This window comes from Buteo buteo, chromosome 7, assembly GCF_964188355.1.
Source record: "Buteo buteo chromosome 7, bButBut1.hap1.1, whole genome shotgun sequence".
Lineage (NCBI taxonomy): Eukaryota > Metazoa > Chordata > Aves > Accipitriformes > Accipitridae > Buteo > Buteo buteo.
Genome location: NC_134177.1, coordinates 31,238,818 through 31,255,444, shown reverse-complemented (window position 1 = coordinate 31,255,444; position 16,627 = coordinate 31,238,818). Strand labels below are relative to the sequence as shown.

Here is a 16,627-nt window from a genome sequence, read left to right as displayed (position 1 = left end):
GCTGGTGCAGCTTCGTCCTGCTGCAGCGGCTGCCCAGAGGTCCCAGGAAGCATCCGCTGACACTGTTTGCCCCTAAGACAAGGGCACGAGGGGCAGAAAACAGCCCAGTGGGGCGTGTGGCCAGGGCTGCAGGAGGAGCAAGGAGAGAGGTAGCAATAGCAGGGGCAAAAAGCACATCCTGCGCCTGGCCAGCCTCCCCCAAAGGGGTAAGGAGCCAGCAGGGAGCCTGGGCACAGCCACGACCCGTCATCTCCATGGGGCTGGGGAGCCAGGTCTTGCAGCCTGGCTGCAGGGAGCCTTAGGCAGGAGAGAAGCCATATGCAGAGATTAGCTATGTGCATCACTCGGGTGTTTCTCCCACAAATCAGAGGTTTTGCACCGTCACCAGTAAATTGGGTGGGTTCTTTTTTGCCAAGAGCAGTAACCGCTTCAGGCAATTGCACAAGAGCCCCCATGGTACCAGCACAGCAGGGGCTTGGCGATGCATTGGGTAGGGAGTTATTGCAGCATTAATACAGCCGTGAGCACGTGAGAGCCTGAACAGCTCTCCTCCAAACTGTGCTCCGAGGAGCCCTGCTCAGTGAGCGGCCAGGCTGCGCACGTCCATAAAGAGGAGAGGCTGCAGCACTCCAACTTCCTGGCACCCGGGGAATCTTCCCGGATCACGTTACGTTCATGTGTCCTTGGCTCATCTCTGTACAGTTGAAAAACACTGTAAGGGGAGCCAGTTAATTGAGACAGCCGGTCTTGCAGAGCAAAACCCAGGGAAACAGTTCCTTCCCATTATGCTTAATTGGAAACCTGTTGCTTTAACTAAACCAGTCTATTTGCACAGCCCTGCTTTCTGGAGATGCTCTCCGGCTTGCATTAGCCTGCCGGTCAGGATTAGAGGGGCCGTGCTGCCCGCCAAAGCTTCACATCGCTCCCACGCTGCTCTACAACACGGCCCCAAGGAGCAGCCAGTTCCCCACCATTTTGGTTCATCAAATTAACCTGAATCAAGGAGGGTATTAATGGTGATGGCTGGATGCTACCTCCAAGCTGACATGGAAGCAGGGGGATGAGGACAGTGGGGAGGCGGTGTTATTGCAATGACACTCAGTATTTACTCCGCTGGTGATGCATGTCATGACCTGTGCTGCGTTAGCATACAGCATGAAAGGCTCCTGGTTCATGGCAGGGGGGGATGTTCCTAGGCACTGCCACGATACAAATAAATAACGATAATAATACTCGGGGGGGGGGGGGGGGTGTCTGTCATCTGACCCAGCGCTGATGGAAAGAGCAAAGACCTGGCTGCCCACGTTCACCCCCAGCGATTTGAATCCACTGACATTTGGCCACCGAGCGGGAAAGGCTGACAGTTGTTTTGCAGGGGAGCAGCCACGAGCAGCTCGACAGCAGGCTCACCAGTGACGGGGTGTGCTGCTGTGGTAAACAGGAGGTGTGCTGGCACCCACACAACGCCGGGCTTTACTGGTGCAAACCATTCATGAGCAGAAGAGCTCCAAACAACAAGTGCACCACACAGAGCTCTCACGCGCAACACCCAGGAGACCTTATCTTACCTTTTTTACAGATGCTTATTTAAGGAATACTTTTAGAGCCATGAAGATGCTTTGTCTCTTCAGTAAAGTGTTTTCCCTCATTGAATGGGGACCGGTCCTCATTTCCTCAGCTCTGCAGGGGTGGTCACAGGGGTTGGGTCTTCTTTTGCTTAAATAACCCTAAAGCAGACAGGGACACAAATTAGGAGAGCTAGATGTGCCCTTAGCCCAAAGGCACCGGCTCCTAATGCAGCCCTGAGCTGTGGGGCAGGGAGAGGGCAGAAGATGCTGCCACGTGCATGTCACCAGTGGCTCCCCCTTGGGATAAACCATGTAAAAGTAGCAAAACACAGACTTGATGGAGAAATACTCACTTCCAGGAGGGCAGCTTGGTCGCTCGAGAACAGCAGACTGATGGTTGTATTGTCCTTGCAGGCTCTGCTGGAGCTGTGGAAGTGAAGATGAAGGCAAAGCTGATGACCTCAGTAAGTCAGTTGTGAGACCAGTACTAGCCATAGATTAGGTGGTGCTGGTGTTTAAAAACACAAGCTGAAGTATAGCACGCTGGGATTCATGGAGGACACTGCCTTACTTCTTCTGCTTTTCCACTTTCTGGGGGTCTTGGGGAAAAAATAAAATAGCTTTCTTTGATCTTACCAAACAGGAGGAATAAACTCCAAGTGATGTTGTATTAGGATATGACACACAAATTACCAGTGTCACTGCCCTGTTCCCTAATTTCCAGAGAACTAATAAATAGAACAAATAATTTTAAAAAGTATTTGATTTGGAAACGATGCTATGGTACCACAAAACTTTGCTACTTGTGTTCCAGTACAACATTATAGCTCACTTCTGAGTTTGGTCTTCTTTCACCTCACTAGAAGTATGCTGATATTTTACATGACATAACAAAATATTTCGGGGGGGCGGGAGGGGAAGGATGACTACTCTTGCTAGCAATGAAGTGACTGATACTCCTTCCCACCCAGTTTGGCTACACCGAACCTAAGCACGTCTACTCTTGCCTTTGATCGTGATATGTGTGCCTGGCTGGATTAACAGGGAAGGGAGGGTGGCTGGTAGTCACCAGCTCATCTTCCAAAGAACCAAATTACGGGCTTTGCTGAGCACAGTGGCTGTTTGAGCACTGTGGTAAACCTGGGACTTCTCCGGGCAATCAGAAGGAGATGGCGGAAGAGAGAAGGCAAGCAAAGCATCATTCCTGGGGTAACGGTCCATGCACACTTCTCCTCCCCCAAAGCTCAGGCTTAGCAGGAGCCCACAGGAATTGAACCCATCATATTTCCAATAGGAAAGCTGAGTGAAAGGCACTGTCCTTGCAACTGTCTCAATGACACGAATAATGTGCTGCAGAGCTAAGGGGGACAAATGGTAAATCTCCAGCTAAGAACAATGATAATGAAAGTACAGAAGTGAAAATTCATTACTTGAGCCTGCTCAGGAGCTATCCTGAGGGACTCTCTTAGGCTTTCTGGGTTGCTTTAACCCTTTGGGTCTGGCTCCAATACTCAGGCCGAAGTGCTGTGCCACTGACTGTGCTTTTCTCCCCTTTTTTTCTATTTCTTCATCAAAACAACTTTCTCCTTCTCCAAACAAAGCACCGTGCATCTCGCCAGACCCGCAGCGTCGTGCCATTCGTTGCTCAGCTTCCTGAAACTATGCAAGCAGAACGAAAAACATAATGTGGTTTTTGCGCAGCTGCTCAAGGAAAGAGTCTAATACATTTTCTCCTATTTCTAACAGTTCACGTGGAGGTGGGAGCAGTGACTGGACAAGACAGACAGCCCAGCTCCACAGGTGAGCTCATTCCCTCCTAAGTGGAGAAGTCTTTCCTGACTACTTTTTGGTCTCATGGAGCAGAAGGGATCTATTTCAATGCTGCTAATGTTGCTTAGGATGCCCTGGCATCCTGCCAGGTCTCTGAAAAGTTAGAGGTGCCCATCAGGCATCTCCATGGCAACCCCAGGAAGCTCATTCCAGCCAGGCACAGTGTCTGTGTCGGAGCGGCAGGCTGTTAGGTTCATCTTCTACTGCCTTTTGGAAGGGCAACAGGAACCAAGAAGGTGTCTGGTTCCTCTCGATGCACTACCAGGCTGCTGGGGAAGCAGCACAGCAGCATGCCTTGGGGCCTCAACCTCAGGAACCAGCCAACCAGCTCTTCCAAGATGGTAGCAAAATACCTGGCAAAGCGTGAAGGTTTGGCTGGTGCAAAAAATGATTCAGTGTTTTGGACTTCTCCCACGGCCAGGGTGAGCGGCAGCGAGCACAGGCAGCCTGTACTTGGCAGGCGTTGCATACTACAGCAAATGGCTCATGTCTCCGGCAAGCACCCCACAGTGGGGTGGCCAGGGAAGAGGACACTGCTACAGGCTGTGGTGTTGGCATTTTGTGTGGGAATGGCAGTAACACAGTCAGCCTGAGAGAAGACGTGGCCCTCAAGGAAGGCAGGAGATGCGGTAAAGGAGAATGCCATCAGTGCCAGCTTGATAGAACAAACCTATGCGTTTGCCTTCTAGGCCATGAATAGCATCGCTGCCTACAGTGTAATGCACAGAAGAGGCAGCTCCAGGCAGCACTTACCTTCTGGTCCTTGGCTAAAAAAAAATTAGTTTATGTGTGGAAGAAATAGTCCTGCCTCCCTATGGACACATTCTTCCTGCCAGCCAGCTTCACGTGTTGTGAGAGACATAGCAGACCTCCTTCATGTCACTCCTTGTCCTGGGAACACACGGAATCAGTAGCACTCCTCATTCAAGGACCCCTATGTAGCAAAACCAGGCCTGACTCACCCTGAATTAAGTTTGTCCATCTCCTGTTGGCATCATCACACCTCATTCTGTCCTGACAAGCACCAGATTCGTCATTCAAGGGCACCTGAGATCACATTTTGGTAGATGTAGTTCAGAGAGGTACCCACTGAAACACCAGGGTTACTCCTCCAAACAGAGGTCTCACAGCAAATTCAAACTGTTCATCCCTTGCTACTGACACTGGTATGTCCCACCAGCAGCAAATATGCATAGACCATCTCAAAGACAAGAGATAGTTTCCTCAATAGCTTCTCCAAGTCATTGGCATACTTGCTTCTGTTGCCACCATTGTGTCGTCAGCTCATCCAATAGGTCACGTGTCCATGACCACCATGTAGAGCATCCAGCTCCTTCCACAGCATCCTGGTACCTTGGGTTAAGAAGAAATAACCCCAGTGAGAACTGTTTCATGACATTGCCTCCAAATGACCATTCAGGTCCTTTAGCTCTAGCTCCAGGTAAACGTAACGAGGGAGCATGCCCACGTGCAGACAAAGTTCCCAAGGAACAATCACCCCATTTTTATGGTGTCTCAGGGAGGAATGTTTAGGGGTTTAGTCCCCCCAGAGTCATTGTCGCTCCAGAAAGGTCGATTACTACCATGTCTGCTTTCCCTCAAACACCGCTACCCATACTGAACTGCATGTATTTTTTCCAAACTTGCTTTCCATTTACATTTGTAGGTGCATTAGAAAACACCAGGTTGACTGGGCAGAGGAGATAACTCATTTGCCTGCTGGGTCAACAAGAAGAAGGGCTTTGCTCATCACTGCAGCAGAGAGATGTTGATAAAATGCAAAAGACAACACTTGGTCTAGCAAAGTACCTTCTGCATCTCCCAGGAAGTGACATGCTGCGTATTTAATTAGAAGGGGCAAGGCTCCCTCCTAAATAAACCAGAAATAGCCTTCCAGGGAAAAAATAAACCTGCCTGGGTGTTCTGAAGGACTCTTAGAAAGAACAGCTATACAATCTTCATCAGACTTGCACAGTCCAATACCCAGAATTTTGGAGGAGGCATATGTCAAGAAAGCCAGTCTGCTCAGTGGGGAGAGACCCCCTTCATATTTAATACTGGTGTAAGTAGATACAGCATGTTTTCCACCCACCCACCCCCATTTCTTCACCTACGTCTCTTAAAACATTTGTAACCGTACTACCCATCACAGATGCATTTTGCATCGTACATTAACCGAGCTTGTCTGAGGGCAATTTTATGGTAAGTGGTTAACAATAAAGCACGTCATCCAAGGGCATAGCTAATGCATAATTCAGGTTACTGGGACACCTTAACAAATGATCCCTAAACCCTCTGCAGGGTATCCAAAGGCTAACACAGACTGTCCCTAGAAAAGCTGAACGAGCCATTTTGAGCACTGGTCTCACAGTGGCTGGGAGAGGACGAAACCTCTTCCAGCGACCAGCTGAAGCCAGGAGAGCTCGCTGGCCTCCCAGGGGGAGGGGCTCCGTCGCACTTGCCGTCACTACCTTCAAAGGATGAGTTATTTGAAGATTATAAAAGGATTAATGCCTTAATGACTGTGCGCAGCCCAGCCAGAACTGCTCGCCTCGTCTAGAAAGGCCAGCAACAAAACATAAGCCAAGCAGCACACTGAAGGTCAACAGATCCGTGCTCAGACAGACAAGGCAGCATAGCTCTCCAGCCCTGGCAACCTTTGGTGGCGAATGTCCTGCCAAGAGCCCCCCTCCCTCCCTCCAGCAGCCCTGCGAGCTGGGGACAGAGGCAGCCCTGCCTTCAGCTGCTGGTGCTGCAGGCAGAGCGGCATCCAGCTGCCACCGTGCGAGGGAAAGAAGAGCACCCTGCCAAAGCAACCCAAAGTAGCCAAGGACACAAGGCCACTCCTGCAGGTCTCTGCCACAGGGCGTTAACGTTGGTGTTTTTCATTTTTAAGAAACCTTAGCAAAACATCTGCTGAATCTTCAGCTGCCGAAAGCTTGCTCTTCAAGGAACAAAGAGCAGCGATCATCACGGCAATGTTGTTTTTCACTGAAAAAAAGGGAAAGTAGCAGAAACCTGCAGAAATATTTGCGGTCCTCTATTTGAGCACAGAGATGTGACACTCGCATTCCCTAAGCCACAGCTCCACTCCTCACCCAGCTCCATACTCATCATACCGCTGCTTCCAGCATCTCTGTGCTGTGAGGTGCACGGTCCCCAGTGGAACAAGTGCTGTGCCATATCACTAGCCAGGGGCCAACCAGGTTTGGCGTTTATGGACCAGCAATCCCATCGAAGATGCATTACCTCCTGCCAGAGGCTCTCCCGCCTGGGGAGAACTATTTCCCCAAGGCAGGTAGACTCCAGCTTCAAAGCATCCCCCTGCCATGTCTCTTCCTGGGGGCCGCAGCATTCAATTCAGTTGTGCACCAACCCTCATTGTCTCCCTGCAATCTAAATACGTCCTGACCTCTCCTCACAGGACTATCCCAGCCATCTATTAGCTTCCCGGTTGTGTGGATACCAGGAAACTGAATACACAGGTTTATAGTTCAGTGGAAAGTTCTGCTGCCGTCTTAAATCATAAAGCACAGCTGCTGACACAGCAGAAGCTGCAAAATGAACAGAGCATCTGAGCAATCTGTGGTTTGGAAGCCGCTGGGAGGAGAATAAGCGCAGCGTCTTGCAGCTCTGTTGGAGGGAGGAAGAAAGGACAGGCAGGCCAAAAGAGTAGATTAAAACTCATCAGAGTGCAATTGTAATACATTATACAACACGAATGTGTCCTGGCACTCCAAAGTGAACGTGCAATTGAGAGAGAAAATGGCAGCTGAGATTCAATGTCTACAAATGCAAAGTAATGCCGGGGAAAAAAATAAATCAAAACTAACTCCAAATATATATGCACACGCACACAATAATGGGCTCTAAATGAGCTATTCTGAGTTGGGAGATGGGTATTGGGAGCCTTTGTGGATAGTTCTGTGAAAATACCCACTTGGTAGCAGGCAAACAAAGCAAAGCTAATGCTGGGACAGAACTTTAACAGGAAGGGCACGGAGAACAAGACAGAAATCATCGGTATGCCTGCACACGGAGCTGCATGTCTGGCCCTGGTCTCACATCTCAAAAGGTCTACAGTAGAGCTTACAATGGCACAGAGGAGGAGGAGCAGCAACAGGGAACAACTCCTGCACAAAGGTTCTACAGCTTGGAGGTGACTACCGCTAATGCCTTCATGAATGGCACAGGTGGAAGAAACGGGGATATTATTTGTCATAACACAAGAACCAGTAAGCATCAAGTGAAAGGCCAAAGTTTTAAAACGATGAATATTAGCCAATTACCAAAGGTGTCATCAAGGGCATGTTAGTTCCAAACTAAACTAAAGAGGCTGGGATTCATCTTTAGATGACATTGGCGTTGCCTCCGCTGGAGTTACATGCCCAGGCTTCCTCTCCAGAGAGTGGAGAAGACCTTGTACCACCAGGGTGTAAGCCATCTTCCCCAGGGTGGACAGGTAGAGCAGATCAGGAGAACGTGCCCTGCACCTCTGCACCACGGAGAAGGGCAGCCCTCGCACTTTTTCCAGGTGCAGGCATCTGCAACAGTCCTGGAAAAGCATTTGGGCACCCTCAACCACGGCCCTAGCAGGGCCGAGCTCTCCAGCAGCCACCCTTCGGCGCAGTGGAGGCAGGGCATCTTCCCACCACACCTTCTGCTGGAGCCTTTATGGAACATAGCAAAGGCAAAACACCTGCAAAAGAGTTAAAACGCTTTCTTGGGGAACATAGCCTGCAATTTTCCTTTCTACCCAATGGGATTCAAATAACCTAATTCTTGCTCTACATTTGTACAGTCTCTCTGTCCCCCAGATCACCCCTGGAGAAATGACATCCATGTGGTAAATACATGTAATCATGCCACTCTGATAGCTTCTCTTGTTCTCTGGCCATTAATTCATCTCCCTGGGACCTAGGTGAACATTTTAAATCCCGCAGCAAATTCAAAGAGCTGCCTTTATTTTAAAATCAACACAGCAATAAAAGGCTTTCTCCTTTCCCTCCTCAAAATGTAAATTTTTTTAGCTTCAAAAATATCCTGGCACACAGACAGATGTTGCTGGTCATGACCTTATCTCAGGCCAGTGACAGGCTTCCTATGCATGAGAAATCGCATGGCCATATAAACCTCTCAAACAAGGAGGGCTTGCTGCTGCAGCGGGAGGTAGCAGCACCCACCTAAAGCAAAGCCTTTGCCTTTGTGCTCATGGCACTGTGGTAAAAAACCAATCAGAAACCTTCCCTTTCCCCTCTCAAGGTATCCTTTTTTGCAAAAAAAGATAGAAGAAAAGAAAACACTTCTCCCCGATGATCGTTATTTCTAGGAAAGCAGAACCTTCCTGCAGATGCTTTCATTGTGAAACACATTTTGGCTGAAGGCAGCTGAGGCCATCGGAGGAAAGACAGCGGAGTGGTGCTCAGCCTACAGTACTGCTGCCTGCGGGCAGCTGGGCCAGAAGCAGCCAGCTCACCATGAAGAGAAATAAGACCCTACTAATTTTTACAGTCCGCCAGGAAGGAAAGCGCCAGCAGCAACCGAAGCAGCGACGGCCACGTGCTCAGCTGCGGAGGCTCCAGCTCAGAGCTGCCAAGGAAGAAATGCATCAGCTTAACATCAGCTGGTGCCACCACAACATTCATTTGGGTGTCTGCACTGAGTTCAGCTCATGTGCTCAGTGTGACTTGGGTTGCACCGCTGAAACCTTCTTTTACGAATGTCTCCAGCCAGATTTTGGTTTTTTCCTTCTCCTTGTCACCGAGCCATCACCTTTCTGGAGCTGGAGAGGAACAAGGTTAAGAGCAGACCTGGAAGAGGAGCAAGCTGCTTTGCTGGAGGAGTGAGACCAGGACATGCAGGGAAATCACTGTTGACAGGAGGCAGCAGCAGAGCGAAGTGGGTTGGTGGGAAGATACATTGGCTGGAGCAGAGTTTGGTGCAGGACACCAGAATTCGGATTCAGCCATGCCGATGAGTAGTTCAGGAGATCAAACTGTCCCACCCGGGAGGATGAGGGAGAAGAGACCCGCAGGAACAAGGGCTGCACCTCAGACGAGCGGCAGGGGCAATGGGGAGGAAAGGGTGCTCCTCGCCGGGTGGTGCAGGCAGGAGCGGCAGGGCTCAGTGACAGGTGAGAGGGGTTTGCTAAAGGCCAACAGGCAGATGGCAAAACTGTGATTAGAAAGTCACTCCAGCCATAAATCTCGGGGACCTGAACTGGAGACAGGCAAGCCCCAGATGGCTTGGAAAGTCTGCCTGGCGGAGCCCAGCATGTCTGAGCGTGCATCTGTCCCTCCCTCCCTCCTCCTCCTCAGGTTTAACTACCTCCAGCTAGCTCCTTACAGCCAGAGCTGAACCAGAGACCCCTGAACCTAAAACTGCTCCAATGTGTGAACTAAAGGGCAAAACCACCACCCGGACCCCAACAACAATATTATCCATCCCCAGCATGGGATTCTCACTGCGTTACTGGGGGTTACATGCAACATCCCATCCCTGATGCTCCCCTCTTGGCAGGGATGCTACAGGCACTGTCCAGAGGGTCACGGCAGGTGCAGGACCATGCCAAGGTGCACTAGCAAGGCAGGATGGAGGAAGGTTCCCCGCAGCCACATACGCTATTTCTGGATATGCTGAGGAGTTGCTTAGGGCTGGATTTGCAGGCAAGCATTGGGGCATATCGGCTGTCCATGCTTTGGAAGGGGCTCAGGAACAGAAAAGGGGCAGGAGATTGAGAGGGAACAGGATTTATATAGAGATCCACGGGGAAAACCCGTGTCTCCGAACATGAGTAACTTAACACCAGGCAATAGTACCAGCTCCTGCTTGCAGACCCAGCAAACCAACTTCCCCAGCTCGCAGCCAGAGGAACCCAGTGCTCTCACACTCCTGCCCAAAAAGCACTCGCCACACCCGCAAAAAGGCACCTTGCCGGTGCCAAGCTCCCAAGGCCCCCCCACTGCCCTCACCAGCTGGTGCCTCCTGCACCCCCACAGCCCTTCCTAACACTGCTGGAGAGCCTTTCAGCCCACAGGTGCTATCGCTCCCCCGGGACCACCGGCCAAGCCAGCCGGGGCTGGCAGCGTGAGCGGGACGGGGGCCAGCGGTAAAATTAGAAAACGTCTCCCTGCCAGCCCCTTCTCCGAGCTGCAGAGACCAGCTGAGCCAAGTTGCTAACCTGCACTGTAACCCTTCTTGTCCCCGATTTTGTAGGCTGGGACAGTTTCTAGAAAGCTGGGGATTTGCACAACTTTCCTTTTTGATTAGCAGTCTCCAGCTACCCCAAAGAGCTGGGCTCGCAGGCTGGTGGGGGCAGAGGGAGGTTGATTTTTTTTCTTTTTGGCTCCTTTGGGACAGTCTGGCTTGCACCCTGCAATTCCGTTCGCTACTGTCACTTCGCACGCCAAGCAGCCCTGCAAAGATTGATCCTCCCTGCCGCAAATGGCTGCTTGTGCCCCTTTTCTAGCCCCTTTCTCCCCGCCGCAGTTGCTGCCCTCCTCTCCCCTCCTCCTGCAGCAGTTATTATTTATACTCCAAGCATCCTTTAAGTTTCTGCTGAGGGAGGGGATCAAAAGAGAAAGCCTTTTAAGGATTTCTGCCAGCGCCAGGAAGCGAACCCCCCCCCCCCCCTCCCCCCAGTGAACAGTGCTGCTGGGGGATTTGAATGTAGATAAGTGCTTAAAGCCGAAAAGGGCAGAGAGAGGGGAGGGTGAGCCGGGGGCACGCTCTGAAACCAGACCCCCCCCCCAGCTGAAACGCTGCTCCTTCCTCTGCTTTAGGAAACGGATCCCTGCTGTGATTTCCTTTCAAAGGTGACTTGTAACCTCTTCATTAGGGTCGGCTTTGGCAGAGCACCCATGGTGCAGTTGGCAGGGCCAGCCCGCTGGTGCTGCAGCCTGGGGGGGGGCGCGCTTGCCTTTCCGAGGGTGGAAAACAAACACAGCAGCTCGGGGCAGCAGCAGCAGCTTCAGAGGAGGACTGACGCCCTGGCCATGCTCTGATGGGTACCATGGACTTTAAGACAGATCCCAGTGCAGTCACGATCAATTTGCTGCTTATTGTCCACCCTGAGGAGACAGCGAGCAAGCAGAAAGGGCAGAGAGGGAGGCAGACGGAAGGCAGCCGAAGCGCAGGTAACGTCCCGCCTGCAGTCGGTGCGAGGGAGGGGAGGGCTGCAGGTGCTGCGCCGGCTGCCCGGGAGATGGTGAAGTGAAGCAGCAGCTTTGGAGCAGAGTTTGGGCTTCTCCCCCCCTCCCCTTCTCCTCTTTTCCTTTGCAGACATGCTGCGAAACCCCAAACTTCGAACTTTTTTTGTAGAAACCCAGCATGCCTTTGCTGGTCCTCCTGGTGCAGGACAGCCCTTGCTTGTGCAACGTTGCATGCTGCATGTTGCTCGGTGTCTGGCTCTGGTGCATGCAACCCAGGGTGCAGGAGGAGGTGACATACACACGGGTACTAATCTGAGGACCATGTTTGCTCTGCCCTGTGGTGGCCCTGAGATGCCTCCACAGGCTCTCTTGGCTGTGCAAGGGGAGCAGGGCGAGAGCTCAGCAGTTTCACCCCAGACCAGCGCCTACTACAACAGAGTACGAGGCAAAACTGTTTTGTTTGAAGCGTGTCTAGGCTTTGTCTCCAAGGATGACTACCCTGAGCCATTTATAGCTACAGTTTGGGACAGTCTCCCTGGCCCAGCTCCTATCCTTCAAGGGATCTTCCAAAAAGCTAAGGCTGTGCTCTGCAACTGTAAGGGGACCCTCCCTGCAGAAGTAAAAGGAGAAAAGGGAGTATTCCTGCTCTAAAGCCTTGGGGAAAAGCTAGATTTTCAGACAATCAGTTCCAGGCCAACAAGGATAGGCAAAGCTGACACAGAAGTTGTATTCGTGCTTCATCTAACACAGCATCCAGCACCTACCCAAATACAAGCAAACCCTATTGAAGCAACTTAAACCTGGACTATTATACTTTCTTCCTGGCATTTCATACTTTAGCAACAGTGGCTGCAACAAATGCTGCAGATGAGACAGGAAAGGTGGATCCCGATGACAACTCGTTTCAGCTGGAATGATGGGTTACATGAAAGGTTTTGGGGTGCTTGGCCTCCGGGCAGTGCCAGAACCTCACTACAGGAGGACAGCCTGCCAATCTCACGTTTATATTTTATAGGTTTGCAGGATGATGGAAATGGAAATAGCCAATCACAGCCACCTCAGGGGAGAGACCTTAACGGTATGTCATCTTCTCGCTCTATGGATAAACTAACCACAGTACACAAAACCCATTTGCAAGCTTTCAGCACCCAGCTGTGCCTCTCAAGCATAAACATGCTCGAAACAACCCATCCCTTTCCAGCACTTTGGGGGGCTTCGGTGGAGACATGTGGAGGGCCTCAGGCCATGTGCCATGGGAAGCATCCCCTCCATGCTCTCCTCTGCCCCGTGGCCAGGATGCACGTTGATGGCACTATACAGCCCATGCACAACCATCTGCAGGGGATTCTCCTGCAAGCTGCCATGAAGCTCGGTCATATTTCAGGTGCACAGAGCTCTTACGTTTCACAGCCAGCTGATGGCAGGGGAAATTCAGTGCCCCAAATTGCTCAGGTTGCAGATAGACCTTCCAGAGACTTCCCCAGCACTCACACAGCTTAAGCAGGGTCTGGGGTGTGCAAGAAACCTTTGGGGTTTCAGTCCATCTATCGACCAGTCCTTTCTTCATCTCCCCCGCTCAGAGATTGCTGAGTGCAAGGCAGGTGTGATTGCTATCCAGGAACGATGTGGCTGCTAGTCTTGAATGTCCCCCTGCCAATTCCTCACCCCTATGCCCTGAAACAGTTCAGAAGGAACATCTGAAGAGGTCACCCCTGGCCGCACGCAGCCAGGCTGCTGGACTGCAATGCAACAGGACAGAGCAGCTCCAGGGGAAGGGAATCAGAACATCCGACTTGCTTTCCTGGTAGTCTAAGCCTAATGTGATGTCTAGCAGAGAAAGGTGGGGGGCAAAGGTAAAGCAAGACAACAGGTAATTCCCATGGTACCAAACAGGTCCACAGGCCAAGCAATAGCAGCACACAAAAGCCACAGCTGTGCCCAGGACAGTGCTCAATAGGAGCCCTGATCCAAGCCCCTTTGAAATCAGTGGTGGCTGGATGGCTCTCACAGACTGTGAGCGAGCAATATTTCATGGCAAGATACAACTTCGGGGTTTTTTTTTTTTTACAAATCTGGTGGTCTCAGACACCAGATAATAACAAAAGACTCCACTCTGGGAAGCAGATAAATACTTAACACTCTCTCTCTCACTCCTCCCTCATGCTCAAGAGGGTCTGCAACCAGAGCTGCAGAGCACAAGTCAGAGCCTCCATTACAAGTGAGAGGACAGTGTCAATCATTTACCATGCCTAACTAATGGCAGGAGTATTTAGTATGCAATATGGGAAACCTTCTGTTGCAGCTTTACCTTGGGCAGTTTAAATCCCTGTGGGGATTACTAAGGAATTCAGGTGCCAAGGGAGCAGGCAGAGCTTTCACTCCTCTGGCAGCACAGGGGTTAATAAATTCCCCTTTAATCAGCCATGTTAGCATCTTGATGAAGCCTCTGACACCACAGAGCAGCTGGTGCTGCCACAATATTTACAAACTGTATTACATAAGCCTCACCCCAACCCCACTGAGGCAAACAGGCTGCAGCCCCATGCCACGCCACAAAATCCCATCATTCATGGGCCTGATCCTTGTCACAGCCACGAGGTACAATTGGTAGCTGGCCTTCAGGACGAGCCGTGAAAAAACAGGTTCCTTGCGCTGGTCTCTGGTGGCTGGCAGGACGGTGATTCCATGACGCTTTGAAAAAGAGCGAGGGATCGCCCTGGCCAACGTCCACCCTGCCTCCAGCAAGGCTTGAGCATCCAAAGCCACGCGGGAGCTAGGGCTCAGTGTCGCCTGGCATTTGCTGACCGCCCTGCTAACTGTCAGCACAGCCCGAGGGGAGCGGATTTATGCTGCCTGCAATTCCCCAGGCACACCAGGTTCTCCACTCACCTCCCTCTGCCCCAGGGACCCCAGGGCCAGCCAGCATCACTGAGACAGTCAGGGGCTTCCAGAGCACAGAGGAGAGAGATGAAGATGAGGATGAGGTGCTGACAATCACACCAATGCTCCCACTCAGGGACCGCACGGCCTCCAAGCCCCGCCGTGCTGCCCTTCCCTCCCATCCACCTATCCAAACACGCACTCGCTGGTCCAAGCACCCTAACCTCCCACCCTGAGCAGCAGTACCCACTCCAGCCCTTCCCTAGGCTGGAGCAGCCCTCTGGAGCGGGGCCAGGCACCCCTGGACCACGAGCAATTGGGCTTCAAAGCTGGAGAACTGGCTCAGGCTTCTTGTGTCGTTACTTACTTCGCTGCTGAGCAAAGGCACAGATTTAATCCACCTCCGTGCCAGGCACCTTTGCTTTCTCAAGGCACTGAGATGTTTTTTCTTTGTGCAACCAGGCCGGCGAGTCTCCAGGGAGTCCTGCAAGCAGGCACAAGCCGTTACTTCATACTCTAATGAAGGTAAGTGGCGACCCAAGGGATACCGTTTTTTTTTCAGAGCAGAGCTTCAGTGAGTTCCCGCTCAAGTTTTTTCTGTAATAAAATAACCTCAGAACACCCCAAAAGAGCAAAAAGCCCCACCTCGACAATTTTGTGATCTTGAGCATGAAGAATTAAAAATCCCAGGGGAGCCTGGAGAATCCTTGGGTCTTTCAGTGTGGATGCATGGAGGTGGGTCCTGGGGCACCTGGGTTTCCACCATCCCCTGACCACCGGGACATGGCATAGACGTAATTGGAAAGCATGGTAAGAACATACTCCTGCCGATGTCAGCTATTCCAGTGCTGATGGAAGGGTGCAAGGGCTGGAAGAAATAATATTGGCAGAAGTTTAGCTTAAGACAGCTGGTTACAGAAGTCCTTTCATAGGGTAGATGCTCGCAAGGAGCCATCCCTGCACTAGAGCACGGACAGTGCTGGGCCAGCTGCACCCCAGAGCACACGCTGGCCAAGGACTGGTCTGGCCACAGAGAAGGAGGAGAAGAGCAAGTGTTTCTTTATGAAGGAAATCTTGATTAGGAATAGTAAACAAAGTCATAAAAACATCAGTAACCATTTCATACCATTAGTTTTTAAAGAAAAGATTGTAGCACTTTGAAAAATTTCTGTGGAATTACATTTTTTTCATTTGTTAAATGCCTGTTAAACTTACTGGAAGAAGGCATTCCTCACCATTAAATTTGTTTCTTGAAAATGAAGGTTTTTAATTTATGGGGAAAAACTGAGAAAGTGGAAGTTGGCAAGAAAACCCACAAAACCCCAAAGCTAAAAATAATATTGAGAAATAAACAAAGGGACTCCTGAAAACATAAAAATCTTGAGGAAATAATACTGTTTGCACAAAGTCATTCCTTTGAGAAACAACTTCATTTTACCTTTGAATTAACTGACAAAATACACCAGCCGGCTCTAATCTTGACACCTGGATATCTGCAATCATCCCAGAATTGGAGTCAAGCTCTACGATTTAAAAGGGGGGGGTTACGGTTTTACATTTTTACAGTTTTTCTTGCCTTCTGCTTTTGGGGCTTAAAGTACATCGACCCTTTCTGCACAATCACAGGAGATGCTTAACTTTTTCTAAAGTTGAATGCTGTGGAAAAACTTATTCTCTGATGAAAGTGCAGATTCTTACCTAATTAGCTGGTTCTAAGAGCTGCCTTTCAGGGAAAACCCCAAATGTCACAAGACTCTCGATAAAATTGTAGGAGGTAGCACGTGCAACTGGATGGCAGCCCCAAGGTGCATTAATATCTTGACCTTCAGACTCCAAAGTAACCTCTGTCTGATCTGAAACGGGGAGCCCATGAGCATGCTGAGTTCCTCCAGGGAACCTCGGTGGTTGCAAAATCTTCTGAAATACTTGCCAAAAAAATGCAGTCTTTTCCAAAAAGTTCAGGTAATTCTTATAAGATACTCCCTAACTTTTTTCCTTGTACTTCTCTCTATGAAACTTTAAACACAAGACCCCCAGATTTCCATCTGAGGTTGTTCTGGAGCATCACGGCATGCAGAGCACAAGTCCCACAGCATGCCTGGACTGCAGCTGGCTCTGCCAGGACGCTGCCTCTTACAGGCAACGGCCTTTGCCAAAAATTTTAATATCACAAGTCAAACGATTCTCATAGCTCTGAGA

At 50.6% G+C, this 16,627-nt stretch overlaps 1 protein-coding gene and 1 long non-coding RNA gene across 3 annotated transcripts in view; one reads left to right on the top strand and one right to left on the bottom strand.

Moving 5' to 3' along the window:
* Nucleotides 1–1,574: 1,574 nt before the first annotated feature.
* On the bottom strand, nt 1,575–14,882 carry LOC142032877 (uncharacterized). The gene is made up of 4 exons (XR_012651022.1): nt 14,796–14,882; nt 4,652–4,751; nt 1,922–1,994; nt 1,575–1,727 (listed from the first exon to the last, which is right to left on the bottom strand). It is a non-coding gene; the product is annotated as an uncharacterized LOC142032877 (long non-coding RNA).
* KY (kyphoscoliosis peptidase) overlaps nt 11,212–16,627 on the top strand; it is a 21,500-nt gene continuing 16,084 nt past the window's right edge. The window contains exons 1-3 of one of the 2 annotated variants that reach the window (XM_075032201.1): nt 11,212–11,533; nt 12,564–12,626; nt 14,891–14,953. In XM_075032201.1, coding sequence (XP_074888302.1) covers nt 11,401–11,533; nt 12,564–12,626; nt 14,891–14,953 — 259 coding nt within the window. In that variant the 5' untranslated portion in view covers nt 11,212–11,400. The remainder of the gene's footprint in view (nt 11,534–12,563; nt 12,627–14,890; nt 14,954–16,627) is intronic. The other variant, XM_075032202.1, reaches the window with a different exon arrangement.